Source organism: Pan paniscus, chromosome 16 (genome assembly GCF_029289425.2).
Source record: "Pan paniscus chromosome 16, NHGRI_mPanPan1-v2.0_pri, whole genome shotgun sequence".
NCBI classification, from domain to species: Eukaryota; Metazoa; Chordata; class Mammalia; order Primates; family Hominidae; genus Pan; species Pan paniscus.
In genome coordinates, this window is record NC_073265.2 from 6,220,272 (window position 1) to 6,243,081 (window position 22,810).

The following is a 22,810-nucleotide window of genomic DNA, read 5'->3' on the forward strand; positions in this document are numbered from 1 at the left end:
GGGAGGCCTGAGGTCAGGAGATCAAGACCATCCTGGCCAACATGGTGAAACTCCATCTCTACTAAAATACAAAAAATTAGCCAGGCATGGTGGTGGGCACCTGTAGTCCCAGCTACTCAGGAGGCTGAGGCAGGGGAATCGCTTGAACCCAGGAGGCAGAGGTTTCAGTGAGCCGAGAGAGATTGTGCCACTGCACTCCAGCCTGCTGACAGAGTGAGACTCTGTCTCAAAAAACAGCAACAACAACAAAAAAGTCAGACACCTAACTAACAGGAGTTCCATAAAAGAGAAACAACAATTGAGGAAATACTCAAGGTACAAAATTTTCAGCATTAAAGAAAGGACATATTGAGTAGCTAAGACCCATCACTAAGTTCTGCAAAATATCAGAAAACCAAGAACAAAGAGTAGACCCTAGCAGCTTCCAGAAAAGCAGGTTAGGTTACCAGCAAAAGAAGATGAACCAGATTAGCATTAGATGCTTCTTCAGTGATGTCGGTTATGAAGACAATGGTGTGCTTGCCACCAAAGAAGTAACAACAGATGGTTGAAATATTTAACTCTGAGGAGTAGGGAGGGCAGGGGCTGAGAAGTAGGTTTTGCCTTTCATTCTGTACCTTTCCATACTGTCTGAATGTTTATTTCCATGAACATATATTGCTGTCATCATCATCACCATCATAAAGCACACACATATATATGGTTTTATGCACAGATACATACATACATATTTTAATATGTATATGTATGTTTTATGATGGTGATGATGATGCTAATATGTGAAAACAATCAGTAATATATGAAAAGAAAAATTAGTTATATATGAAAAAGATAGAATATATGAAAACTACATTATATAATATATAATATACATTATATATAATATACATTACTATATATATACACACACACACAGACACACACATACAGCACTAGTATGCATTCTCAGGCAGAAGAAAAAGAATGCTGCACTCCCCAAAGAAATGAGCCATCAGCCTCTTCTGCTTTCAAACTGAGAAGTCATGCCCCAGAGCAGACACTCTTCATATTAGCCCAAGATATGGCAGGAGAGGCAGCTCACCTATGCCCAGCTCAAGCATCCAAAGGAGAGGCCGCCAGCTGACATGCTCTGCCCACATCCACACATCATATATATATATATATATATATATGATGCTGACATGCTCTGCCCACATCCACATATCATCATATATATTATATATAAAATATATATTATAATATATAATATATAATATATAAAATATATATTATAATATATAATATATATAATATATAAAATATATATTATAATATATAATATATATTATATATAAAATATATATTACAATATATAATATATATTATATATAAAATATATATTACAATATATAATATATATTATATATAATAATATATATTACAATATATAATATATATAATATATAATAATATATATTACAATATATAATATATAATAATATATATTATATATAAAATATATTATTATATATTATATATTTTACATAATATATAATGTAATATATATTATAATATATATATTTTTACATAATATATATTATGTAATATATTATATATTACGTAATATATATTATGTAATATATATAATATTATATATATTACATAATATGTATTATGTAATATATATAATATTATATATATTACATAATATGTATTATGTAATATATATTATATTATATATATTACATAATATGTATTATGTAATATATATTATATTATATATATTACATAATATGTATTATGTAATATATATTATATTATATATATTACATAATATGTATTATATATATTATGTAATATATATAATATAATATATATTATATTATATTATATTATATTATGTAAAATATATATATAATGTGCTTTCAGTACCAGGGGAGCATGTCACAGCAGGGCTCTTTCTCCACACAGACACAGTGCTTCTCTACCTCCTTAAACTCTCTCAGATGTCACCCCACTCACCAAGAGGCATGCATTTGGGCCACTGGGAGCAACCATAGGTAGAACTTTTGAAGTCACTGGGCAGGTGCCTTGCTCAGGGGGTTTCAAAGGTTTTTGTTTTCTTTTTTTTTTATTGTTGTTGTTATTGATGATATGGCAATAAAGCAATAAAGTATCATGAAATGTATATACAATTATATGTATACTTTTTAAACACATTCTCTTTTTTCCAAAGAGAAAGCCAATCTTGAGGAGCAGCTATTGACCATGTTATGACAGACTCACAGCCCTGTTAACCTGCTCACATTTCTTAGGTGTTACTTCCTCTTCTGGAATAGTCTGCTCTGGGGTGTCTCATACCCTCTCAAGGCACCAAAGACAGGGGCAGGCCCAGAGAGGGGACCTGGGTGTCACCAATGCTGGATTTAATGAATTGGCAGGTGCAAAGCAGATGCTATGTTCCTCTGCTTTTTTCTGACACTGGGTCAGAAATCAGTTTCAAAAAACATAGTATCCCTTTGCAAATGGTAGAAAAGAACTCGGGTATAATTGAAAAAAAGTGTGTTTTTTAAAAAAAAATCAAGAGACTGATGAGGATATGCTCATTGTGGCTAAGTTGCTTATTAACATGTTAAGTAGGTATCATTATCATAATCCTTTCAAATTCTGCTGAGGGTTCCAAAAATGTCTTTCAAAATCACTATCCCTATTCACTATCAAAGCCATTATCTATAATTTCTCATTACAGATGAGAAGCCAGCACATCTCTTATAATTAGTTAACTTCGAGGTTTACTTTTCAAATAAAAATTTGCTTTTTCATGAAGTCCCACATGTTCTCTGTTTTCTCTGCAATAGAGTGAGCTTAAACTTTAAGGATTTATTTTAGAACAAATAACTTGAATGTTTATGTAATAATTATGTCATAGGCTTTAGTAGCTGGGATGCAAAAGAAGTAGTTTGTTTACATTTATTATGCCCTAAATACTAGACTCACCAACACCCCTTCCTCCCCCACAAATGCCAGTGTTTTAACATCCTCCATTCCTGTGGACTGCCTACATCACCCTCCATCTCACTGTACCATGTCCTTCAGGTAAATCATGACACTTTTATCAGCAGTTGGAAGTGGAGATAAGAGCAGTCCAAGCTTATAAATTGAAACTATAATTCCAAAACATGGTATCAAAAATGGGGACACGTTGGTCAAAGTGTGCACATTTCCAGTTAAAAGATGAATCCGTACTGGGTTTCTAATGTACAGCCTGTCAAGTACAGTTAATACTATTGTCTTGTATACTTGAAGTCTGTTAAGGGAGTAGATTGTAAATGTTCACACACACACATAGAGGTAACTATGTCAGGTGATGGACATGTTAATTAGCTTGATTGTGGGAATCATTACACAGGTATACTTACATCAAAACACCATACTGTATACCTTAAGGATGACAAATTTTTTATTTGTCAATCATCATACCTCAATAAAACTGAGGAAAGGCCGGGCACAGTGGCTCACACCTGTAATCCCAGTGCTTTGGGAGGCCGAGGTGGGCGGATCACAAGGTCAGGAGTTTGAGACCAGCCTGGCCAACATGGTGAAACCCCATCTCTACAAAAATACAAAAATTAACCGAGCATAATGGCACCTAGCTACTTGGGAGGCTGAGACAGGAGAATCGCTTGAACCCGGGAGGCGGAGGTTGCAGTGAGCAGAGACCACATCACTGCACTCCAGCTGGGGTGACAGAGTGAAACTCTGTCTCAAAAAAAAAAAAAAAAAAAAAAAACTGGGGAAAAAAATTTAAAATGCCTAAATGCAGGAATAGAATTCAGGTAGGCCTGAAGCTCGGGGACGCCCAGGGACAGTGGGCCTGGGAACCGCACCTGCACTGCACCTGGCCAACACACAGGCAGGCATATAGCCAGAGCTCCAGAAAAGCTCAGAGAAGCCACTGCATATCCCACCTCTGCCACAAAGGCAGAGTAGGCTTCTCAAAGGCCCTGAGAGGATCCCCTCCCCTCATCAGGCGATTCTCCAGCAGCACCTGCCTATGGGGAACCAAGGAGGGTGAGGTCCTAGGGACTCAGAGGAAGCCATGTTCTAGCCTTTGCTGTCTGTCAACATCCTTCCTTCCATGACTGTCATCCTGAGAAGAGCTCTGTGATGACAAAAAAAAAAAAAACCACGTGGTTTAAACTCACTATCAAACGTGGAAACAACAGAGTTTGAAGAAACCATCCTAGGTTTTATAATTTCTTTACTCTTCAATAAAACTGTCAGATACAGTACTTTTGACCTTTTCAAAATTCCAGTTTGAAACTCCCCCAAATAAAAAGGTGAAATACAAAGGAAAAAAAAATCTCTTTCACACACTGAAATTATGTAGACCCCGGTATAATGCTCAAGGTCCGTTTTCTTTTGAAGAATTATTTTTAAATGAACCAGGCCAGGGATTCTTCCTGTGGGGTTACAGAGTAGAAGATGACAAGGGGGGGAGGGTGAAAGCATAAAGAAACCATTTGGCTTGAGCAAGGGGGATTGTGATCACAGCTGTCATTTAGTCTGGTATACTAACAGAAAACACAGATTTAAATAGATTGTTAAAGAGGAAAGCGTAACCACTAGAAGAATGGAGACACACAGGAGAGAGTGGTTGGAGTTCATGAATGAATACACATTTTTTAAAAGAAGACACACGAATGGCAAACAGGTATATGAAAAAATGCTCAACATCACTAATCATCAGGAAAATGCAAGTCTAAACCACAATGAGATATCATCTCACACCTGTTACAATGGCTATTCTCACAATGACAAAAGACAGCAAGTGTTGGCAAAGATATGGAGAAAGGGGAACAATTTCTCTGCTGGTGGGAAGGTAAGTTAGTACAGCCATTACGGAAAACAGTATGAAAGCTCCTTTAAAACTTAAAGATAGAACTATCCCATGTAGCAATTCCACCTTTGGGTATATATCCAAAGGAAATGAAATCAGTATGTATGAAGAGATATCTGCACCCCCATGTTCTAAAATGAATTCATAAATCCATCCATATATACATACATACATAGGAGAGAATGGAAAAGCTCTTCCTACAGTAGAATAACAATTAATAAATGTAGAAGGAATGGGCCGGGTGTGGTGGCTCATGCCTGTAATCCCCGCACTTTGGGAGGCCGAGGCAGGCCGATCACGAGGTCAGGAGATCGAGACCATCCTGGCTAACACGGTGAAACCCCATCTCTACTAAAAATACAAAAGAATTAGCCAGGCATGGTGGCGGGTGCCTATAGTCCCAGCTACTCGGGAGGCTGAGGCAGGAGAATGGCGTGAACCCAGCAGGCAGAGCTTGCAGTGAGCCGAGATTACGCCACTGCACTCCAGCCTGGGCAACAGAGCAAGACTCCATCTCAAAATTATAATAATAATAATAATAATAATAATAATAATAAAATAAATAAATACATAAATGTACAAGGAACGGAAATATAAAATTATGACTTGGCAATCATCGTAGAGGAGGCTGGTTCGGGTGGCAATCATCAACGGATGTGAAGTTGAAAGATAGAGGTTTGACCAGAAACAGGATATTGGCATAATCTGAGACTTCCTTACACAAATTATAATTAAAGGGGAAATGGTGAATTTAAAATGATAACACCTGGCAGACAGCAATAATGTTAGGTGATCAAGGTGAATATCGCCAATGGTGAGAAGGGCTGACATCAACGCCTCCTGATGCGATGCACTGAGAAAAGCATGGCATCAACTTTGGGATCGTCCTGCCAAGAATGCATGAGCCAAGTCTGCCCATGAGGATAAATCAGATGGATCCAGGTTCAGGGTCATCCTACAGAATGCAAGGCCTGTGCCCTTCAAAACTGTGGAAAACGTGAAACAGAGAGGAAGGCTGAGGAGAGTGAAGACACACAAGGAATGCTCATGTTCCTGGGTAGGACCCTGGGCCAGAGAGGAAAAAGAAACACTACTTGGTCAGGTGATGAAATTGGAATGGGGTCTACAGATTGGATAACAATGTTCTTCCAATGTTGTTTTCCTAATTTGGAGACGTTTATGATGAGTACATAAAGAGCATCCATGAGTGGTGAGAATATACACTGAGTTTTTTAGGGGTGAAGCAACATCACATCCACAGCTTTCTCCCAAAACACTGAGAAAAAGACTAATGATAATTGAGAAATTTTTTACCTTGAGAAAGACAATGTGCACAAGCTCAAGCCATGGGGTAAATGCAATAACATGTTTACAATTCGGGAATTTAAGAGAAGAGACACAGGAATTCTTGGTTCTGTTCTGTAACTTTTCTATAAGTTAGAAATTATTTCAAAAAATTTCCAGAAAACAATATTAAGACAGAGTTTCATTGTTTATTAGCATAGAATTTGGCTATGAGCATTCCAGTGTACTATATCTTCAAATGACTAGGACTTTTTACCCGATGCCCAAGGGAGGGTTCTGTCTATGTGTGTGTGTTGTTGTTGGGTTTTTTTTTTGGTGTTTTTGTTTTGTATTTGTTTTTGTTTTTGAGATAGGATCTCTCGCTGTCACCCAGACTGGAGTGCAGTGGTGCAATCGAAGCTCACTGTGGCCTCAACCTCCCAGACTCAGGTGATCCTCCCACCTCAGCCTCCCAAGTAGGTGGAACTACAGCTGTGTGCCACCATGCCCAGCTAATTTTTTGTATTTTCAGTAGAAACGGGGTTTTGCCACGTTGTCCAGGCTGGTCTTCAACTCCTGGCTCATGTGATCCACCTGCGTCAGCCTCCCAAAGTGCTGAGATTACAGGTGTGAGCCACCACGCCCTGTCAGGTTTTTCTCCTTATCTTTAAAATCCATTATTTTACAGGGAAACATGTCAATGCTGACTATTCTCCATTGATTTTTCCCAGTTACACAATGTAACCTTTCAAATCTTCTTTTATTTTAGGAAGGTTTTCTTGCATTATAGTTCTAAATATTTATGCTATTCTATTGCTTTGTTTTTCTGTCCCTGGACACTAATTATACATATATTGAACCTCCTTTGCCTGTGTCCTACATTCCTTTAATTCACTATATCACCTTCTTTTTTTTATTATTTTTCTCCTTTTCACCCTCTATTTTTATTTCTGTGCTTCCTAAGAATATCTATTTGCTCCCATGTCCCTTCTAATTAAGTCTTCATTTTTGAAACTCATTTTTCCAAATTCTTTTCTGACATCTCTCTGTTCTCCTTTCATAATTTCCTGTCATCTAGCCATATCTTTTGTAGTTTTTACAATTTCTGATTCAGGATGGGAGCAGTGGCTCGTGCCTATAATCCCAGCACTTTGGGAGGCCGAGGCTGGTGGACCACCTGAGGTCAGCAGTTGAAGATCGGCCTGCTAACATGGCAAAACCACGTCTCTACTAAAAATACAAAAATTAGCTGGGTGTGGTGGAAAGCACCTGTAATCCCAGCTACTCAGGAGGCTGAGGCTGAGGCAGGAGAATCGCTTGAACCCGGGAGGCTGAGGATGTAGTGAGCCAAGATTGCTTCATTGCACTCCAGCCTGAGCAACACAGCGAGACTCTGTCTCAAAAATAAAAATAAATAAATAAGTAAAATAAAGTTTCTGATTCATACTACTCTTAGGAAACTTTATTTTCTTTTAGCTTATATTGAAATATTAATTTATAATTTTTCTGGTGTGCTCTCATTTTCAGTAGTACCATTATGTTCATTTTCATCATGTTTTCACTGAATAAATGTTGCATGAGGTTGGATCGTATTCCTTTTTTGTTGTCCATGATTAAATGAGGTGGATTTTCCTGATCTATTAGGAGGAAGTTCCCAATAGATCAGGAAAGTTCCTAATAAAGGGATGGACTAGGATACCTTTCCCATTTGGCTCTACTGATCTGTGAAAGACTCAAAATAGGAATTCTCCAGGTACCCACTTGCTTCCCAGCATCAAGTCCAGAACCTTTGTAAAGCTCAGAAAGATCTCTTGCCTCTAGTCCTTTGCTCCAGCTCTAGAACTTTGAAGTCCTTCTTTTCCAAGGCTATATGCTCTCAGCTTTTGATGTTATCTTTCACTGTTAAAGCAGTTTTTGAGATCTTTTTCCTTGGGGGTCCCCTTCCATATCTCCACCATCTGAACCTATTTTCTCTCGCCATCTGTCTTCTGCTTAACTTGGTGTATGTTTCCAGTAATTTCTGCTCAAGGTGAGGTGCTGTCCTTTTAGAAGGGAGGACTTACTGTACGTTTCTAAGATTCTCCAAGGCCTCTGCCACCACATCGACGCTGATTCTCCCAGGTCCACACACAGTTAGTTGCTCTCACCTGTTGCCAGAAGCCTGGGAGCCCCTTTCCAGTTTTGCCAGTTGCTCTCAGGTCTGCCCACCAGACTTCCATCCTACTTTAAAGGGTGAGCAGCTCATGGTAGTTTTTGGGTTCCACCACCTGTCAATAGTTTCTTTCATTTCCCATCACTCCCCTGAGGCCACTGCGGCTCTTCTCCAGGTCCTTCTGATGCTGGTGGTTTGGCCAAACCCACCCAGTCCTGGGAATAAAGGGGTGGGGAGAGAGTCCCCATCACTTTTGTTGACATATCCTCTTTGAGCTTTATCTATGGCTGTCTTGCTGATTGGTTTAGCTTCCAGGAAGAGTTCAGGGGAGACTGAAAAACTACTTTGCCACCATGAATACATCCCCATAAAACATGTTCTGAAGGGCATAAAACAAGGAACAAAGAAATGAAGAGACATACTCTGTTTCTGAATTGGAAGATTTAATAGGATAAAACTGTCAGTACTCCCAAAATTGATGCACTATATTAAAAGTTTTAAAGTTTTCTATCTGGCAAGACATCAAAAATTAAGCAAAATGAGAAAATATTTGCAACACATAATAAAGTATCCACGGAAATTCAGATCCAATGAAATATCTTTCTGCTTCTATCAAATTAATAAAAATGCTCAGCCTTGCTAATATCCCACGCTGCAAGAGGACAGGAAAAGGGGCACACACTGTAGGCTTCTGTGGGTGGATGTGCCTACATTCTTTTGTGAAAATTAATCCAGAAATAGCTAACAAAACTCCCAGTTTGAATACTCGTCAGCTAGCAATTCCACTTTGGGGAATCTATCCTCAAAAAAAAAAAAAAGCAGTGGCATCTCAGGCTGGATAAGCAGCACTGTTTGTAGACACATAGAACTGGTAGAGATTATTCCCAGCAGGAGAATAACTGAATAACTTGTAATAATTCATACTTTGGACTACTCCACAGCCATTAAAGATAATGTGTTAAAAAATAATAATAATGAGTTATGGCTGGGAATATTCGTTATACATTAAATTTTTAAAAGAAGTTACAGAGTAATATGGGTGGTATAATGTCATTTTTGTAAATTGTTTTTAAAAAGAAAAGAAACATTTTCTGGCCGGGTGCGGTGGCTCACGCCTGTAATCTCAGCACTTTGGGAGGCTGAGGCAGGCGGATCACGAGGTCAGGAGATAGAGACCATCCTGGCTAACACGGGGAAACCCCATCTCTACTAAAAATACAAAATTAGCAGGGTGTGGTGGCAGGTGCCTGTAGTCCCAGCTACTCGGGAGGCTGAGGCAGGAGAATGGCATGAATCCGGGAGGCGGAGTTTGCAGTGAGCCGAGATCACGCCACTGCACTCCAGCCTGGGCGATAGAGCAAGGCTCTGTCTCAAAAAAAAAAAAAGAAAGAAAAGAAACATTTTCCATACATATATATACAAATTCTAATACATTTTATGATTGTAAAGGGAAGCATGGAAGGATTGCATTAAACAACACTGGTAATGTTGGTGGTCTATGGGTAGAGAATTGGGGTAGGCGAAAGCTATACATTGTTTGTGTGTATGTGTGTGTATATATATTTTTTGTTTGTTTGTTTTCTGAGACAGAGTCTTACTCCATCGCCCAGGCTGGAGTGCAGTGGCGCGATCTCACTCACTGCAAGCTCCGCCTCCTGGGTTCACACCATTCTCCTGCCTCAGCCTCCAGAGTAGCTGGAACTACAGGCACCTGCCACCACGCCCAGCTAGTTTTTTGTACTGTTTTTTTAGTAGAAACAGGATTTCACCATGTTGGCCAGGATGGTCTCGATCTCCTGACCTCGTGATCCACCTGCCTCGGCCTCCCAAAGTGATGGGATTACAGGCGTGACCCACCGCACCCAACCTATTTTTTTTGAGATGGAGTTTCACTCTTGTCCCCCAGGCTGGAGTGCAGTGGAGTGATCTTGGCTCACTGCAACCTCCGCCTCCTGGGCCCAAGCAATTCTCCTGCCTCAGCCTCCCAAGTACCTGGGATTACAGGTGCCCACCATCACACCTGACTATTTTTTGTATTTTTAGTAGAGACAGGGTTTCGCCATGTGGGCCAGGCTGGTCTCCAACTCCTGACTTCCAGTGGTCCGCCTGCCTCAGTCTCCCAAAGTGTTGGGATTACAGGCATGAGCCACCATGCCCAGTCACTTTTTTATTTTTAGTTATTTTTACTTTTTATATATTAATTTCAGAGTATGAAAAAAATCCAGTGGAGTTGCTTTTTAAAGGAAAAATACACACACAAACACACACACACACACACACACACACACACACACAGAGTCAGCTTCCAATGGCTATGTCTTTACCAACATATGTAACTGGTAATGTGGATAACTCACAATGTAGCTGTTTGTCCCTGAGTTCTGGGCATTAATAAAATCTCCAAGAAAAATAACAAACTACTCTATTAAAGGATAACTATTCAAGACCTCCATCCAGCTCTCTTAGTCTTCTAAACTATGAACACAGCTCATTACCTCTCAAAATGGGCAGGACATCTATCCACAAGGGAACTGATCCACCTGCTGACTCACTGGCTGGCACAGCCCGGCACAGGAAAACCACCTGCAGGGGGTCCTCAAACAATGGAAACTGCACAGCTCTGTATTCATCACAGACCTCCAGCCAGGCCTGACACCCACCCCTGTCTCCAACCTTGCCGAGTCCTCCCCTTTCAACGTTATCTTCATCAACTTGGTCCAGTGGAATGGCTCCTTAAATTTCCCTTGTATCTTCACCTTTCCAGGCATGTTTTATGCTTTTCCTAAGAAAGAGAGAGCCTCCTTGCTAAAGTGGACCCCTTTACCAGCAAGCTTTATTTCATCCCCTTCTGCCTAATCGTTAGCAGGAGTTTGGCCTCTAAAAAGTCAGAGCAACTAAGTTCAAAGCTACTTCATAGCTGAGTGACCTTGGGTAAGTCACTTATCCCTCTTCCCCTTAGTTTACTCAGCAGAAGCACCAAGATTTCTTGAGGCTTTGGCTTGGAACAGAGTCAGGCTCAGTTCTGCTGTGTTCCAATGGCTAAGGCAAATCAGAGGCCCAGTCCAAACTCAGGGAGAGGGAACCACACAAAACCCTGAGCACCAGCAGGCAGAGGCCACCAGAGTAACAGGCTATTACACACACAATAAGTAAGTGCTCACTAAGCATGGGCTGTCTGTCTTAGCTAATAATTTTGTTTCTTAAATCCAGGAGAGTTGTTTCTACAATGGGTTTTCACTATGTGCAAACCATAGAGAGGGCCTAGAAAGCCATATGTTGCTAAAGAGCACATAGGTCTCATTTTAGAAGATTTAGAGAAACCAGAGGGCAGCCCTAAGTCCCACAGTATGGATTTCTGTATGAAGCCAGCCCAGCCATCCCAGCTGCCATTCTTAAATGACGAACAACCTTGGCAAGGCAGTTGCACCAATCTCAGAGGGCAGGCATATATATGGCAATGGGTCAGTGTTCCCCACTCACAACCATGTTAACATGCAAACCTGTCTCAACACAGCAGGAACCAATCATCATTTCTGCAAAGTGTTGTAGACAACAGGTGAAAAATGGTATACACTGTACCGTACTGAAAGAACTGTCAAGGTGCTTGCAGCAAAGTAAGTTTGAAGACAGAAAATAAGCCCATGAAAAAACAGACAGGAGGGTGGGAAATGGAGGACCCAGGACAGAAGTCATCTTATAATCTCCAAAATGTAAGCAGAGTGTGCTGTGTTCATTGTTGATCCCCAGACCCTAGAGTAATGTCCATACATACGAGAACTGTGTGGAATTACTCAGAATCATAGGAAGCTAGAACTAACAGGTTATAGGTCGGGCACAGTGGCTCAGGCTTGTAATCTCAGTGCTTTGGGAGGCTGAGGCTGGAGCATCCCTTGAGATAAGGAGTTTGAGTTTGAACCCAGCCTGGGCAACATAACGAGACCCCATCTCTTAAAAAAAAATGTTTTTAGTATTAGCCAGGCATGGTGGTACACACCTGTAGCCCTAGCTACTTGCAAGGCAGAGGCAGGAGGATCGCTTCAGCCCAGCAGTTCCAGACTGCCGTGAGCTATGATAGTGTCACTGCACTCCAGCCTGGGCAAAAGAGCGAGATCCTGCCTCTTAAGGCAAAAAAAAAAAAAAAAAAAAAAAAAAGAAAAGAAAAGGTTAGAGCTGTTGAAGAGAATAACACTGCAAAAGCAAACTGAATTAACTGTTTTACACATTTATTTAACTCTTTAAACTAAAATGTAGGGGATGATGTGCATTTTTCACATAAATAAGCTTTTCTCCTGTATCCAATTAATGTTTTCCCCTTTAGGTTTATTATTAAAAGGCAGTTCTCTCTCCACACCCTTGGGAACCCAAGGCTAAACCAGGAAGGGCGGGCTCAGGGAGGAGCCAGGAAGTGGAGCTAATTCACCAGTCTGCCACCTGTAGGCTGGTTCCAGCAGACTTAAACCTCAGTGCCCGCTAGACAGACATGAAAACAATGCATATTAAATAATGGTAAAAACTGAGCAATAGATGTGTGAAAACTATATAGAGAGGGGCATTTAAATCATGGCTCCCGTGTGCTTGCCTCCAACCTCCTCTCTTTTCTTTGAATACTCCCAGCTATGACCACATAGTCAGTTGTTCCTATTCAGCTCTCCAAGGCTCACCCTTGATCTAAAATACGCTTTGAAAATTAATACTCCCATTAGGATGAACAACCACACCTGTATCGATCGAGGTGTTCCAGAGGCAATTTTGCTCAGATCTTATGGTAAAAGCCATGCAATGAACTTAAAAAACAAAGACCATTATGAAATAAACAAACAAATAAGCAAAGATGGACGAATTTTTCAAATTTTAAAACTCAAGAACAAATAGCAAACATTAGTTTTAAAGGATTGGTTTGGATTTCTGTAGATGGAAGTAAAACATACTGAGTTTACAAGCCTATGCGATGTATTTCAGCACGATCCACCAAATGCAGTTACAGATGTCAAGAGTTCTCAGAACAAGTGCCTCTCTTCATAAATATCTGCTCTGCATATACATCTCTCCCATTCCCATAACGTCCATTCTTTGTTAATATAGGAAAAAAACCAACTTTCATCAAAATGCTACAAAACGCCAAAAATTAACTCTTGGGGACAGTCACTTTAATCGAGACGTCTTTCTTCTATGGAGATCTGTTCACCACTGGCTTCTCTGATTTGGTGGTTAAGAGTCTGAAAATCGGTCATCCTTAAGGTCTGGAGCTCAGAAAGCACGCCGCCCCCCCTTGCCTGCCCCCTGCCCCAGGACGCCGGATGCGGGTCGCCTGCCCAGTCCCGTCGCCCACAAACCACGCCGTTCTGGGCGGACGCGGGAAACCAGAAGTCCCCGAAGCCAAGTCAGCGAGCGACCACAGGGGCCGCCCGGCCGATCCCCGATATCCGGGCTGACCCAAAACCCGACGAGAGGCGCCCCTCCCCCGCCCCCCCACCCCACCCCCCCACCGACCCCGGTCAGGGCCGCCGCGAGGGTGAGAGGCGCGCCCACATGCTGCTCCGCTCCGGGTTCGGATCCCACCTCCTCGCCTCGGCCGCGACCGCTCGGATGGCGAGGTCGTGTCCCCGGCGCGCGCGGTCCCCGGCGCTCCCTCCGGCCGCTGCGGGCTCGGAGGACGGCGGGCGCCTGGCTGCTGTTTCCTCCAAGAAAAGTAACTCCGGGAATCAGCGCAATAGGAGCGGGAACGCGATGCTCCGAGAGCGGCGAGCCGGGCCCTGGAGTTATTCTGCTCGGAGTTTCGAACTGCGCCCCGCGCTGCAGCTACTCGGCCCCGGCGTTGGCCGCCGGAACTTGCCGCCCGCGGTGGCGTCCCGGCGGCCGCAGCGCCTAGCGCCCCCGGCCCGCGCAGTCCCCGGAGCCCGTCCCCGCCTGGGCGCGGACACTCACCGAGAAGCCTGCCCAGAAGGGGCAGGAGTGGCGGACGCGGGCCGAGGTGGTGAGCGCCAGCGCGGCGAAGCTGACTGCCACGATGAGGCATCCGAGCGCCATCTGCGTGGCCCCGAGCGCCAGCACGATGCGGGAGCGGCCCGGGCACTCGCGCAGGCGGGACAGGCTGCGGGGCAGCGCGGCGGGACGCGGCGCTCGGGGGCCGCCGGCCGGAGGCATCGCGCCGGGCGCCCGCACGCCTCGCCCGCTCCCGCCCGGCCCGGCGCGCGCCGCCGCCGCCTCTCCTCACAGAGGGTCCGAGGCAAGTTGCGCCGGGTGCAGGGACGGCCTCCCAGCCGGCTGCCAGGGCTGCGGCGGCCGCGCGCCGGGAGCGGGCCGGGCCGGGCGGGGAGCCGGGCGCCCGCAGCCCCCGCCGGTGCCCGCGCCCATGCCGCCGCCGCCGCCGCCGCCGCCGCGCCGCCCGCCCGCCGCGCTGCGCCCTCCCCCGCCCGCCCCGCGCGCTCCCCGGCCCGAGCGCGGGCGCGAGCCGCCGCCGCTGCTGCCGTACCGGGCGCGAGCCGCTGCCGTCCCCGGGCGCGAGCCCCGCCGCCGTGCGCTGGGCCCCAGCTGGGGCGGGAGCGGGAGCCGGGACCCGGGAGCCGGGACCCGGGAGCCGGGACCCGGGAGCCGGGACCCGGGAGCCGGGACCCGGGAGCCGGGAGAGGGGCGGGGAAGGCGCAGGTGCGGTCCTGGCGGCCCAGCCTCCGCGCTCACGCCTCGCGCCCTGGCGGCTGCAGGTCTGCGGAAGGAGAGCGGGGGCGGCAGCGCATCAAGGGCAAGGGCATCAGCCTCCGCGGCGGAGCCCTGGGTCGGCTGCGCGGAGGGGCCCGATAACGGCAGCGGGCCAGCCGAGCCTTCAGAGCCTGGGGACGGCTCGGAATGGGCGCGCGGGGCGCTGAGGACGGGGAGACGGGCTGGGAGCAGACAGGAGGGAAATTCCGAGCGCTGGGCCGCAGGTGTGGCGAACAGGAGCCTCTTGAATGCAAAAATCCAAGATCCAAGATGCTGCTTTTCTGCAGTTCGAGAATCTCCCAAGCCATCCGCTGAGAGAACTCAGCTCTGGAGGACATTCCGAGAACATTGCCAGGACACACACGATGTCCCTTACCCACCTTTGGTTTGCATGCTTTTGATACAAGTTAAAAGTTTGGGCTTTAAAAAAAAATTGCACAAAACGAATTTAAATGCGCAATATCATTAATAACCGATTAAACCATCTCCACTCCCTCTTGCCAACATAGAGTTTAAAATATCTAAGTACTGGCTCCCTTGGAATACCGGGAAATCCTGCAAGTTTTGATTGCCATAATTCCTTTGTGGCCCTGTTGATGAGCCAACTTTAAGACTCTGCTTGTGTTGAAAAGGGCTGCATTGACAGATTAAGAGATCACCAGCATTAGGGAGTCTGAAGGGACCAGACGTGAAAAGGCAAAGTTCAGAGTAATAAAGGGAAACGGCCGGTCATTTCCTGAGACCATTCTTCCGTGTCTTTCTAGCAGACCTTACTGTTGGATGAGAAACGCTAGAGAGTGTAGTCCCAAAATATCTCGGTTGCTGGTGCTTGAAATTTCACCGTTAGAGATATTGATTCCTTTGGGGCTTGACGATCCTCTATTAAAATGCAAATTCCCCTTGAAGGGGCTATAGCTCAAGCCTTTATCAGCCAACACCTTAGCAGGGATGGGATTTATTTTCCAATTTAACGAGATGGCCAAGGGATGAACAGGGGGTAGGGAATTCCACAGATAGAGTGGCTGATCTCAAAATGCTGGCCCGTGGCCAAACGCTGCCTTCTCCCCCAGTTCTTATCTTTAACAGGACTAAGGCTCTGGCCGGCATTGTTTAAAGCACTCCAGTACAAATTCCAATTTCCTGGAGACATTTTCTGCCTAGAAGTTCGCAGTGCAGCACTTTTTAAGAGCTTGAAACAATACAAGGCATGACCCTGGACTGGCAGGAAGTTATGTTCGCATTTGATCATCTCCCCCATTCATTCATTCATTCATTCATTCATTCATCCGTTCATTCATTCCTCCAACAAAAGTTCATAAAGAGCTCTCTAATCATAAGGCTTTTCTTTTTTACGTTCTTAGGGTACATCAGTGAACAAAACAGACAAAAATCCCTGCCTTTAAGGGATTCAGAGAGAAACACACAATAGCCTAACAAATTAGTGAATTACAGTTTATTGACATTGTATACTATTCAAAAAATAGTATACACCCAGTATGTGCCAGGCACTGAAGATCGAAGAATGAGTTACAAGCCCCCTGTACTCAGAGAACTTTCGGTCTAGTGGGAAGACTGGCGGCACACTGGGTTCAGTGTTATGGAGACTACACAGTGCCCCCCCCACCCCACCCCCACCAAAAAAAAGGAATCAGATGATAAGGAGATTTGAAAAGAGTTTTCTGACCACAATGCCAAAAATGGGTTGAGGGGTGCCCAAGTGAAAGAGTGTTCAGAGGCTGTTACTGTCAGCTGGCAAGAGGTGATAGTGTTTTGGATTAAAGTGGGGTTAGTGGAGATGTCGAGAATTGAGTGTGTTTGGGAGATGTTTCGGAGGTGTCAGCGATGAATTAAATAGAAGGGGGAGCCAGTTGGTGACCTCCAGTGATCTCCCATTTATGAATGAGAGATGCTTCCAAAATATATGTGAATTGATTTGTTTTATTTATTTATTTAAGAAAGGTACGGAAAGAGAGCTCCAAGCAATACAGCAGGAGATTTTGGTGAAGGTGGGTTAGGAGAGGGATCTGCTTTCGCTGTAAAATTTCGTTTGCATCCAAAGGGAGAGACTGATCTAGAAATTAAACTTACTTCGCATTTCTATCAATAAAAAAGCAGTTTTGTTGATAAAATGAAAACTTTAGACAAATAAATTTAACAGAGTTTACTTAAACAATGAACAATTCATGAATAAGGCAGCCCTCAGAATCATAAGAGGTTCAGAGAACTCCACTCTGCCATGTGGGCAGTATGTATAGACAGAAAAAGATTGAAGAAAGTAGAAATGAGGAACAAAAAGCAGATTAGTTGTTTCAAAGTTACTTTCCCCATAATGGTTAAAACGGAACTTCCTTATCATGTCTGCTCAAACTGGCCTTTCTGGATATTTGTCTATTCTCTCTCTTCTTTCTCTCTCTCTCTCTTCTCTCTTTCTCTCTCCCCCTCTCTCTCTCTCTCTCTCTCTCCCTCTCTCTCTCTCTCTTTCTCTCTGTGTCTGTCTTTCCCCCACCCCTCTTCCTCTCCTTCTCCTGATTTCTCATAAAGTCAGCTAAACAACTGAGTTTCAGCTTGGTGGATTAGGACTTTAGCATGACTGACTCCATTTTAATTTGGTCTGTTGGTGGGAGCTCTGTCCAAATCAATGGCCTCCAAAAATTTTTATTTCATACTATGTTTTACAGAATTTTTTAATCCTGTTGTATTAAATGCAACAGCCAAAGTTACCTTGATGAACACTTGCAATTTGGAGATATAAATAGGGAGATAAAAGTAGTTAAAGTGAGTTGATTTAATGGGAGTGAATCATAAAGAAAGAAAGGAAAGAAGAATGAAAGGGAAGGGAGGAAAAGAACAGAAAGAAGGGAAGGAGAAAGGTAGGGAGAGAGGGTGCTGGCCTGAGCTTAGCCTCCCTGGCACTGATCACGACAACTCATTGACTCTCTTTGATCTTCAGTGTTTGTCTCTTGTAAAAGCATTATAATCATACATGTCCTAGTGTTACAGAAGATTCTTGGAGACCCCTGGAACCAAGTTATGGCTTTTATTCTCCCTGGATCAGATGGGACTAATAGACAAAACCATTGTTCTTTTGGGTTTTGTTTCTTTGTTTTTGTTTTTTTTTTTTAAAGACAGAGTCTCAGTCTGTCATCAGGCTGGAGTGCAGTGGCACGATCTCAGCTCACTGCAACCTCTGCCTCCCGGGTTCAAGCGATTCTTCTGCCTCAGCCTCCTGAGTAGCTGGGACTACAGGCGCACGCCCCCATGCCCAGCTCATTTTTGTATTTTTAGTAGAGACAAGGTTTCACCATGTTGGCCAGGATGGTCTAGATCGCTTGACTTTGTGATCCACCCACCTTGGCCTCCCGAAGTGCTGGGATTACAGATGTGAGCCACCACACCCGGCCAAGACCATTGTTCTTAAGCAAAGCATGACAAGGTGGCTGAGCTTCTTGCTGAAAGACAGGTTTCAGGGCTGCTTGCACCATGGGGAGACAAGGAACACTTACAAATGCCTCAGTCACCACATGCTTGTTTCAGATTCCTGCTCTTTTTGACCTGTACCTGTCCATACATAATGGATGAGAAAGAATCTAGACCCTTGGTAGCCTCTCTTACGCAGTAGAGAGTTGTGCTTGGATCTCACAATTTCTGCCTCTGGAAGAGTAATAGGGGAGAAACTCTACTTCTAGGAATGTCAGAGCAGCTACTTCTCCTACTAAAGACAACTTAGAAACCAGGGGGATTTTTTTTAAGTATCTCCTTAAAAGTATCAAAGATTATGGAGATAATGAGGGAACACCAGGCCTAGATGCAATAGGAGAAGGAATGCCGAGAGGTGTGTGAAGCACGTGGGCTGCCTTTCTAGCTCTGGCAGCTGCACACAGAATCAGAAAGATGAATTTGAGTTCAGGAGTCTCCAAAGGTGGGAACCCAGTAAACCAGTCCCCTGCCTTGTGACAGAACCCCAAATGGCTGCATCCCTGGAGCAGGAAATAAGTCAAACTTCCCTCTTTTTGCAGGTGCCCAGAAACCCCAATCCTGCATTGCACAAGCCCCTAGGAGCTGGCAAAACAATAGAAAATTATCTCTAAAGAAAGATATTATCATTCTAGGCCTCCAATTATTTCTATGAATAGCATTTTTAAAACTCACTTTCCCTTAACTTCCTCAACATGATAAAGGACATTTATGAAAGACCCACCACTAACATCATAATCAATGGTGAGAGACTGAAAGCTTCTTCCCAAGATCAGGAATTTGACATGTGGTGAATGTCCACATTCACCACCGCTGTTCAATATTTTATTGGAAGTTCAGCCAGAACAATTAGACAAGAAAAGGAAATAAAGGACATCCAAATTGTAAAGGAAGAAGCAAAACTATCTCTATTTGCAGGTGACATGATTTGATATATAGAAAATCTCAAAGAATTCACAAGAAAGCTACTAGAACTAATAAACAAATTCAGCAAAGTTACCAGGTACAAGATCAACACATAGAAGTTAGTTGTGTTTCTATACACCAATAATGAATAATCTGAAAAGGAAAACAATAAGACAATTACAATAATATCTAAAAGAATGAAATACCTGGGAATAAATTTAACGAAGGAAGTGAAGGCTTGTACACTGAAAACATTGCTCAAATAAATTAAATACCTAAATAAATGAAAAGACTTGCTATGTTCATGCATAGAAAGACAATATTAAGATGACAACACCCCAAATTCTCTACAGATTCAAAGCAATCCCTATCAAAACTCCAACAGCCCTTTTTGCAGAAATGGAAAAGCCAATCTTCAAAATCATATGGAATTCCAAGGGTCCCCAGATAGCCAAAGGGTCTTGAAAAAGAACAAAGTTGAAAGACTCATACTTCTAGATTTCAAAACTTACCACAAAGGTATAGTAATCTAAACAGCATGGTACTGGCATAAGAGTAGACATCTAGACCTTTGGAATATAATTGAGGGTCCATAAATAAATCCATACATCTAAGGACAACTGATCTTTAACAAGGGTGCCAAGTTCATTCAATGGGAGAAAGAATAGTCTCTTCAACAGATGGTGCTGGGACAACTGGACTTGTACTTACAAAAGAAAGAAGTTGGACTCCAAGCTCATATCATAATCAAAAGTTAACTCAAAATGGACCTAAATAAAAGAGCAAAAAGACAAACTATAACATGGAAAGAAATATATGCAAAGCATTTATCTTGACCAGAGATATATGCCATGTATTCAGATTATGGATAGAACTACTCAAAACAAAATGACAACCCAGTTTAAAAGTGGGAAAATGACTTGAATAGACATTTCTCCTAAGAAGATAAACGAGTGTCCTGTGAACACCTGAAAAGATGCTCATCACTCATCATTGGGGAAATGCAAATTAAAACCATAATGTTATGCCACTTCACACCCATCAGGATAGCTATATTATTAACTTTTTTGTTTTTGTTTTTGAGATGTTGTCTCGCTCTGTGGCCCAGGCTGGAGTGCTGTGGCGTGATCTCGGCTCACTGCAAGCTCCGCCTCCCGGGTTCACACCATTCTCCTGCCTCAGCCTCCTGAGTAGCTGGGACTACAGGCGCCCGCCACCACGCCCGCTAATTTTTTTGTATTTTTAATGGAGATGGGGTTTCACCGTGTTAGCCAGGATGGTCTCGATCTCCTGACCTCATGATCTGCCCACCTCAGCCTCCCAAAGTGCTGGGATTACAGGCGTGAGCCACCAGACCTGGCCAGCTATATTATTTAAAAAAAAAAAAGAAAGAAAGAAAGGAGCAAGTGTTGGTCAAGATATGGAGAAATTAGAACCCTTGTGCATTTCTGGTGGGAATGTAAAATGGTGCAGCCACTGTGGAAAATGGCATGGTGACCCCTCAAAAAAATCAAACAAATTCTACTTCTGGATAAATACCCAAATGAATTGAAAGCAGGGACTCAAAGAGGTGTGTGTGTGTGTGTGTGTGTGTGTATGTATGTGTGTGAGAGAGAGAAAGGGAACACGTGTGATAGGGTGTTACTCTGTCACCCAGGCTGGAGTGCAGTGGCACAAAGACGGCTCATTGCAGCCTGGACCTCCCAGACTCAGGCAATCCTCTCACCTCAGCCTCTCAGGTAGCTTGGACTACAGGTGCGCACCACCGTGCCTGACTAATTTTTGTATTTTTTGTAGGGATGGGGTTTTGCCGTGTTGCCCCAGTTGGTCTCAAACTCCTGAGCCCAAGCAATCCACCTGTCTTGGCCTCCTGAAGTGCTGGGATTACAGGCATAATACCCATGTTCATAGCATCATTATTCCAAAGGTGGAAGCAAACCAAGTGTCCATCCTTGGATGAATGGATAAACAAAATGTGGTCTGTACATACATTGGAATCTTATTCAGCCTTTATAAGGAAGGAAATTCTGACACATGCTACAACATGAACAAACCATGAACATTAGGCTAAGTGAAATAAGGCAGTCACAAAAGGATAAATATTGTTCAGATCCACCTTATGAAGTACCTAGAGTAGTCAAATTCATAATGACAGAAAGCAGGGTGGTAGTTGCTAGGGGCAGAGGGGTGGTGGGAATGGGGAGTTAGTGTTTGGTGGGTACAGTTTCAATTGCGGAAGATGAAGAGTTCCTGGAGATGGTTGGTGGTGCTACTTGCACAACTATGGGAATGTGCTTAATGCCACAGAATTGCACACTTAAATTTGTTAAAATGGTAAATTTTATATTATGTATATTTTACCACAATAAGAAAAAAACAATGAAATTCTCAAATCCACGAGGATGGCTATAATAAAAAAAATGAAAATAACAAGTGTTGGAGAGGATGTGGAGAAATTGAAACACTTGTAGGTTGCTGGAATGAACGTAAAATGCTGCAGCCAACGTGGAAAACAGTCTGGCTGTTCCTCAAAAATAAACGTAGTATTTCCACATGACCCAGCAGTTCCACTCCTAGGTATATACCCAAAGGAAGTGAAAGCAGTGACTAGAACAGATACGTGTGCACCAGTGTCCTGGAGCATGTTTGTTCAGGTGATTGTCATTGGAGGGCTGGAAGCAAGCTGGACTCCCTGGACGCTGATGGAGAATCAGGCACATATAGAATTTTGACTTGTCTTTGTTCGTTAGGTTTAAAATGTCTGTCTCATTGCTACCAAAATAATTAAAGGTCAACTAAGTGCAGGGAGAGAAGAAATCTAATTTGACAGGCCTTGAAATACTTATTACTTCATAGGTTTTGTGATGAGATTTAAGTTAGATCATGAATACAGAAAAGTATTTTTTCAAACATTACGCACTTTATGAATGCTGGCCTTATTCCGTTAGCAGTAAGTTCCTTACGGACAGGAATCATTCACGTTTGCAGTATCCTAATGCACTTAGCACAGTCCTAGCAGATAGTGGTATTCAATTACTATTTATTCAAGCTAATTCTGTATCTTAAACTATGTTAAAATTGAAGTTTTTAACACTTCTGGGATAGTATTGACTAGAATTTTGTGAAAAACCCCTGAGAAGTAAGTGACTTAATTATTGAAGGAGGGTAATAAGGCTAAGAAGTGAGTTCCAGTTAACTCAACTAGCACTATTAAATCAGGTTATTAGAAACCTATGCATTCTAATGGTTTCATTAGAATAAGCAGTTATTCATATGCTCAGACTCAAACAAACTTATACATTAAAGAGGTGTTTTGCCTTTAGGGAAAAACTATGAAAATTATGAGTCAAGCCTCATGAGATTCGATAATTCTCATCCATCAACTGAACAGAAAATAATGGAGTAAAATTTATCATTCG

General features: G+C 43.1%; 1 protein-coding gene across 6 annotated transcripts in view; it reads right to left on the reverse strand.

The window, feature by feature from the left end:
* Positions 1 to 22,810, reverse strand: part of ENTREP2 (endosomal transmembrane epsin interactor 2) — a 564,821-nt gene that overhangs the window by 448,077 nt on the left and 93,934 nt on the right. The window contains exon 1 of one of the 6 annotated variants that reach the window (XM_055098174.2): positions 14,241 to 14,640. The exons of 2 other annotated variants lie outside the window; for them this stretch is intronic. In XM_055098174.2, coding sequence (XP_054954149.1) covers positions 14,241 to 14,331 — 91 coding nt within the window. In that variant the 5' untranslated portion in view covers positions 14,332 to 14,640. Of the gene's footprint in view, positions 1 to 14,240; positions 14,641 to 22,810 lie in introns of those variants that run through there. 3 more of the 6 variants (XM_034938384.3, XM_055098178.2, XM_055098180.2) reach the window with 3 other exon arrangements.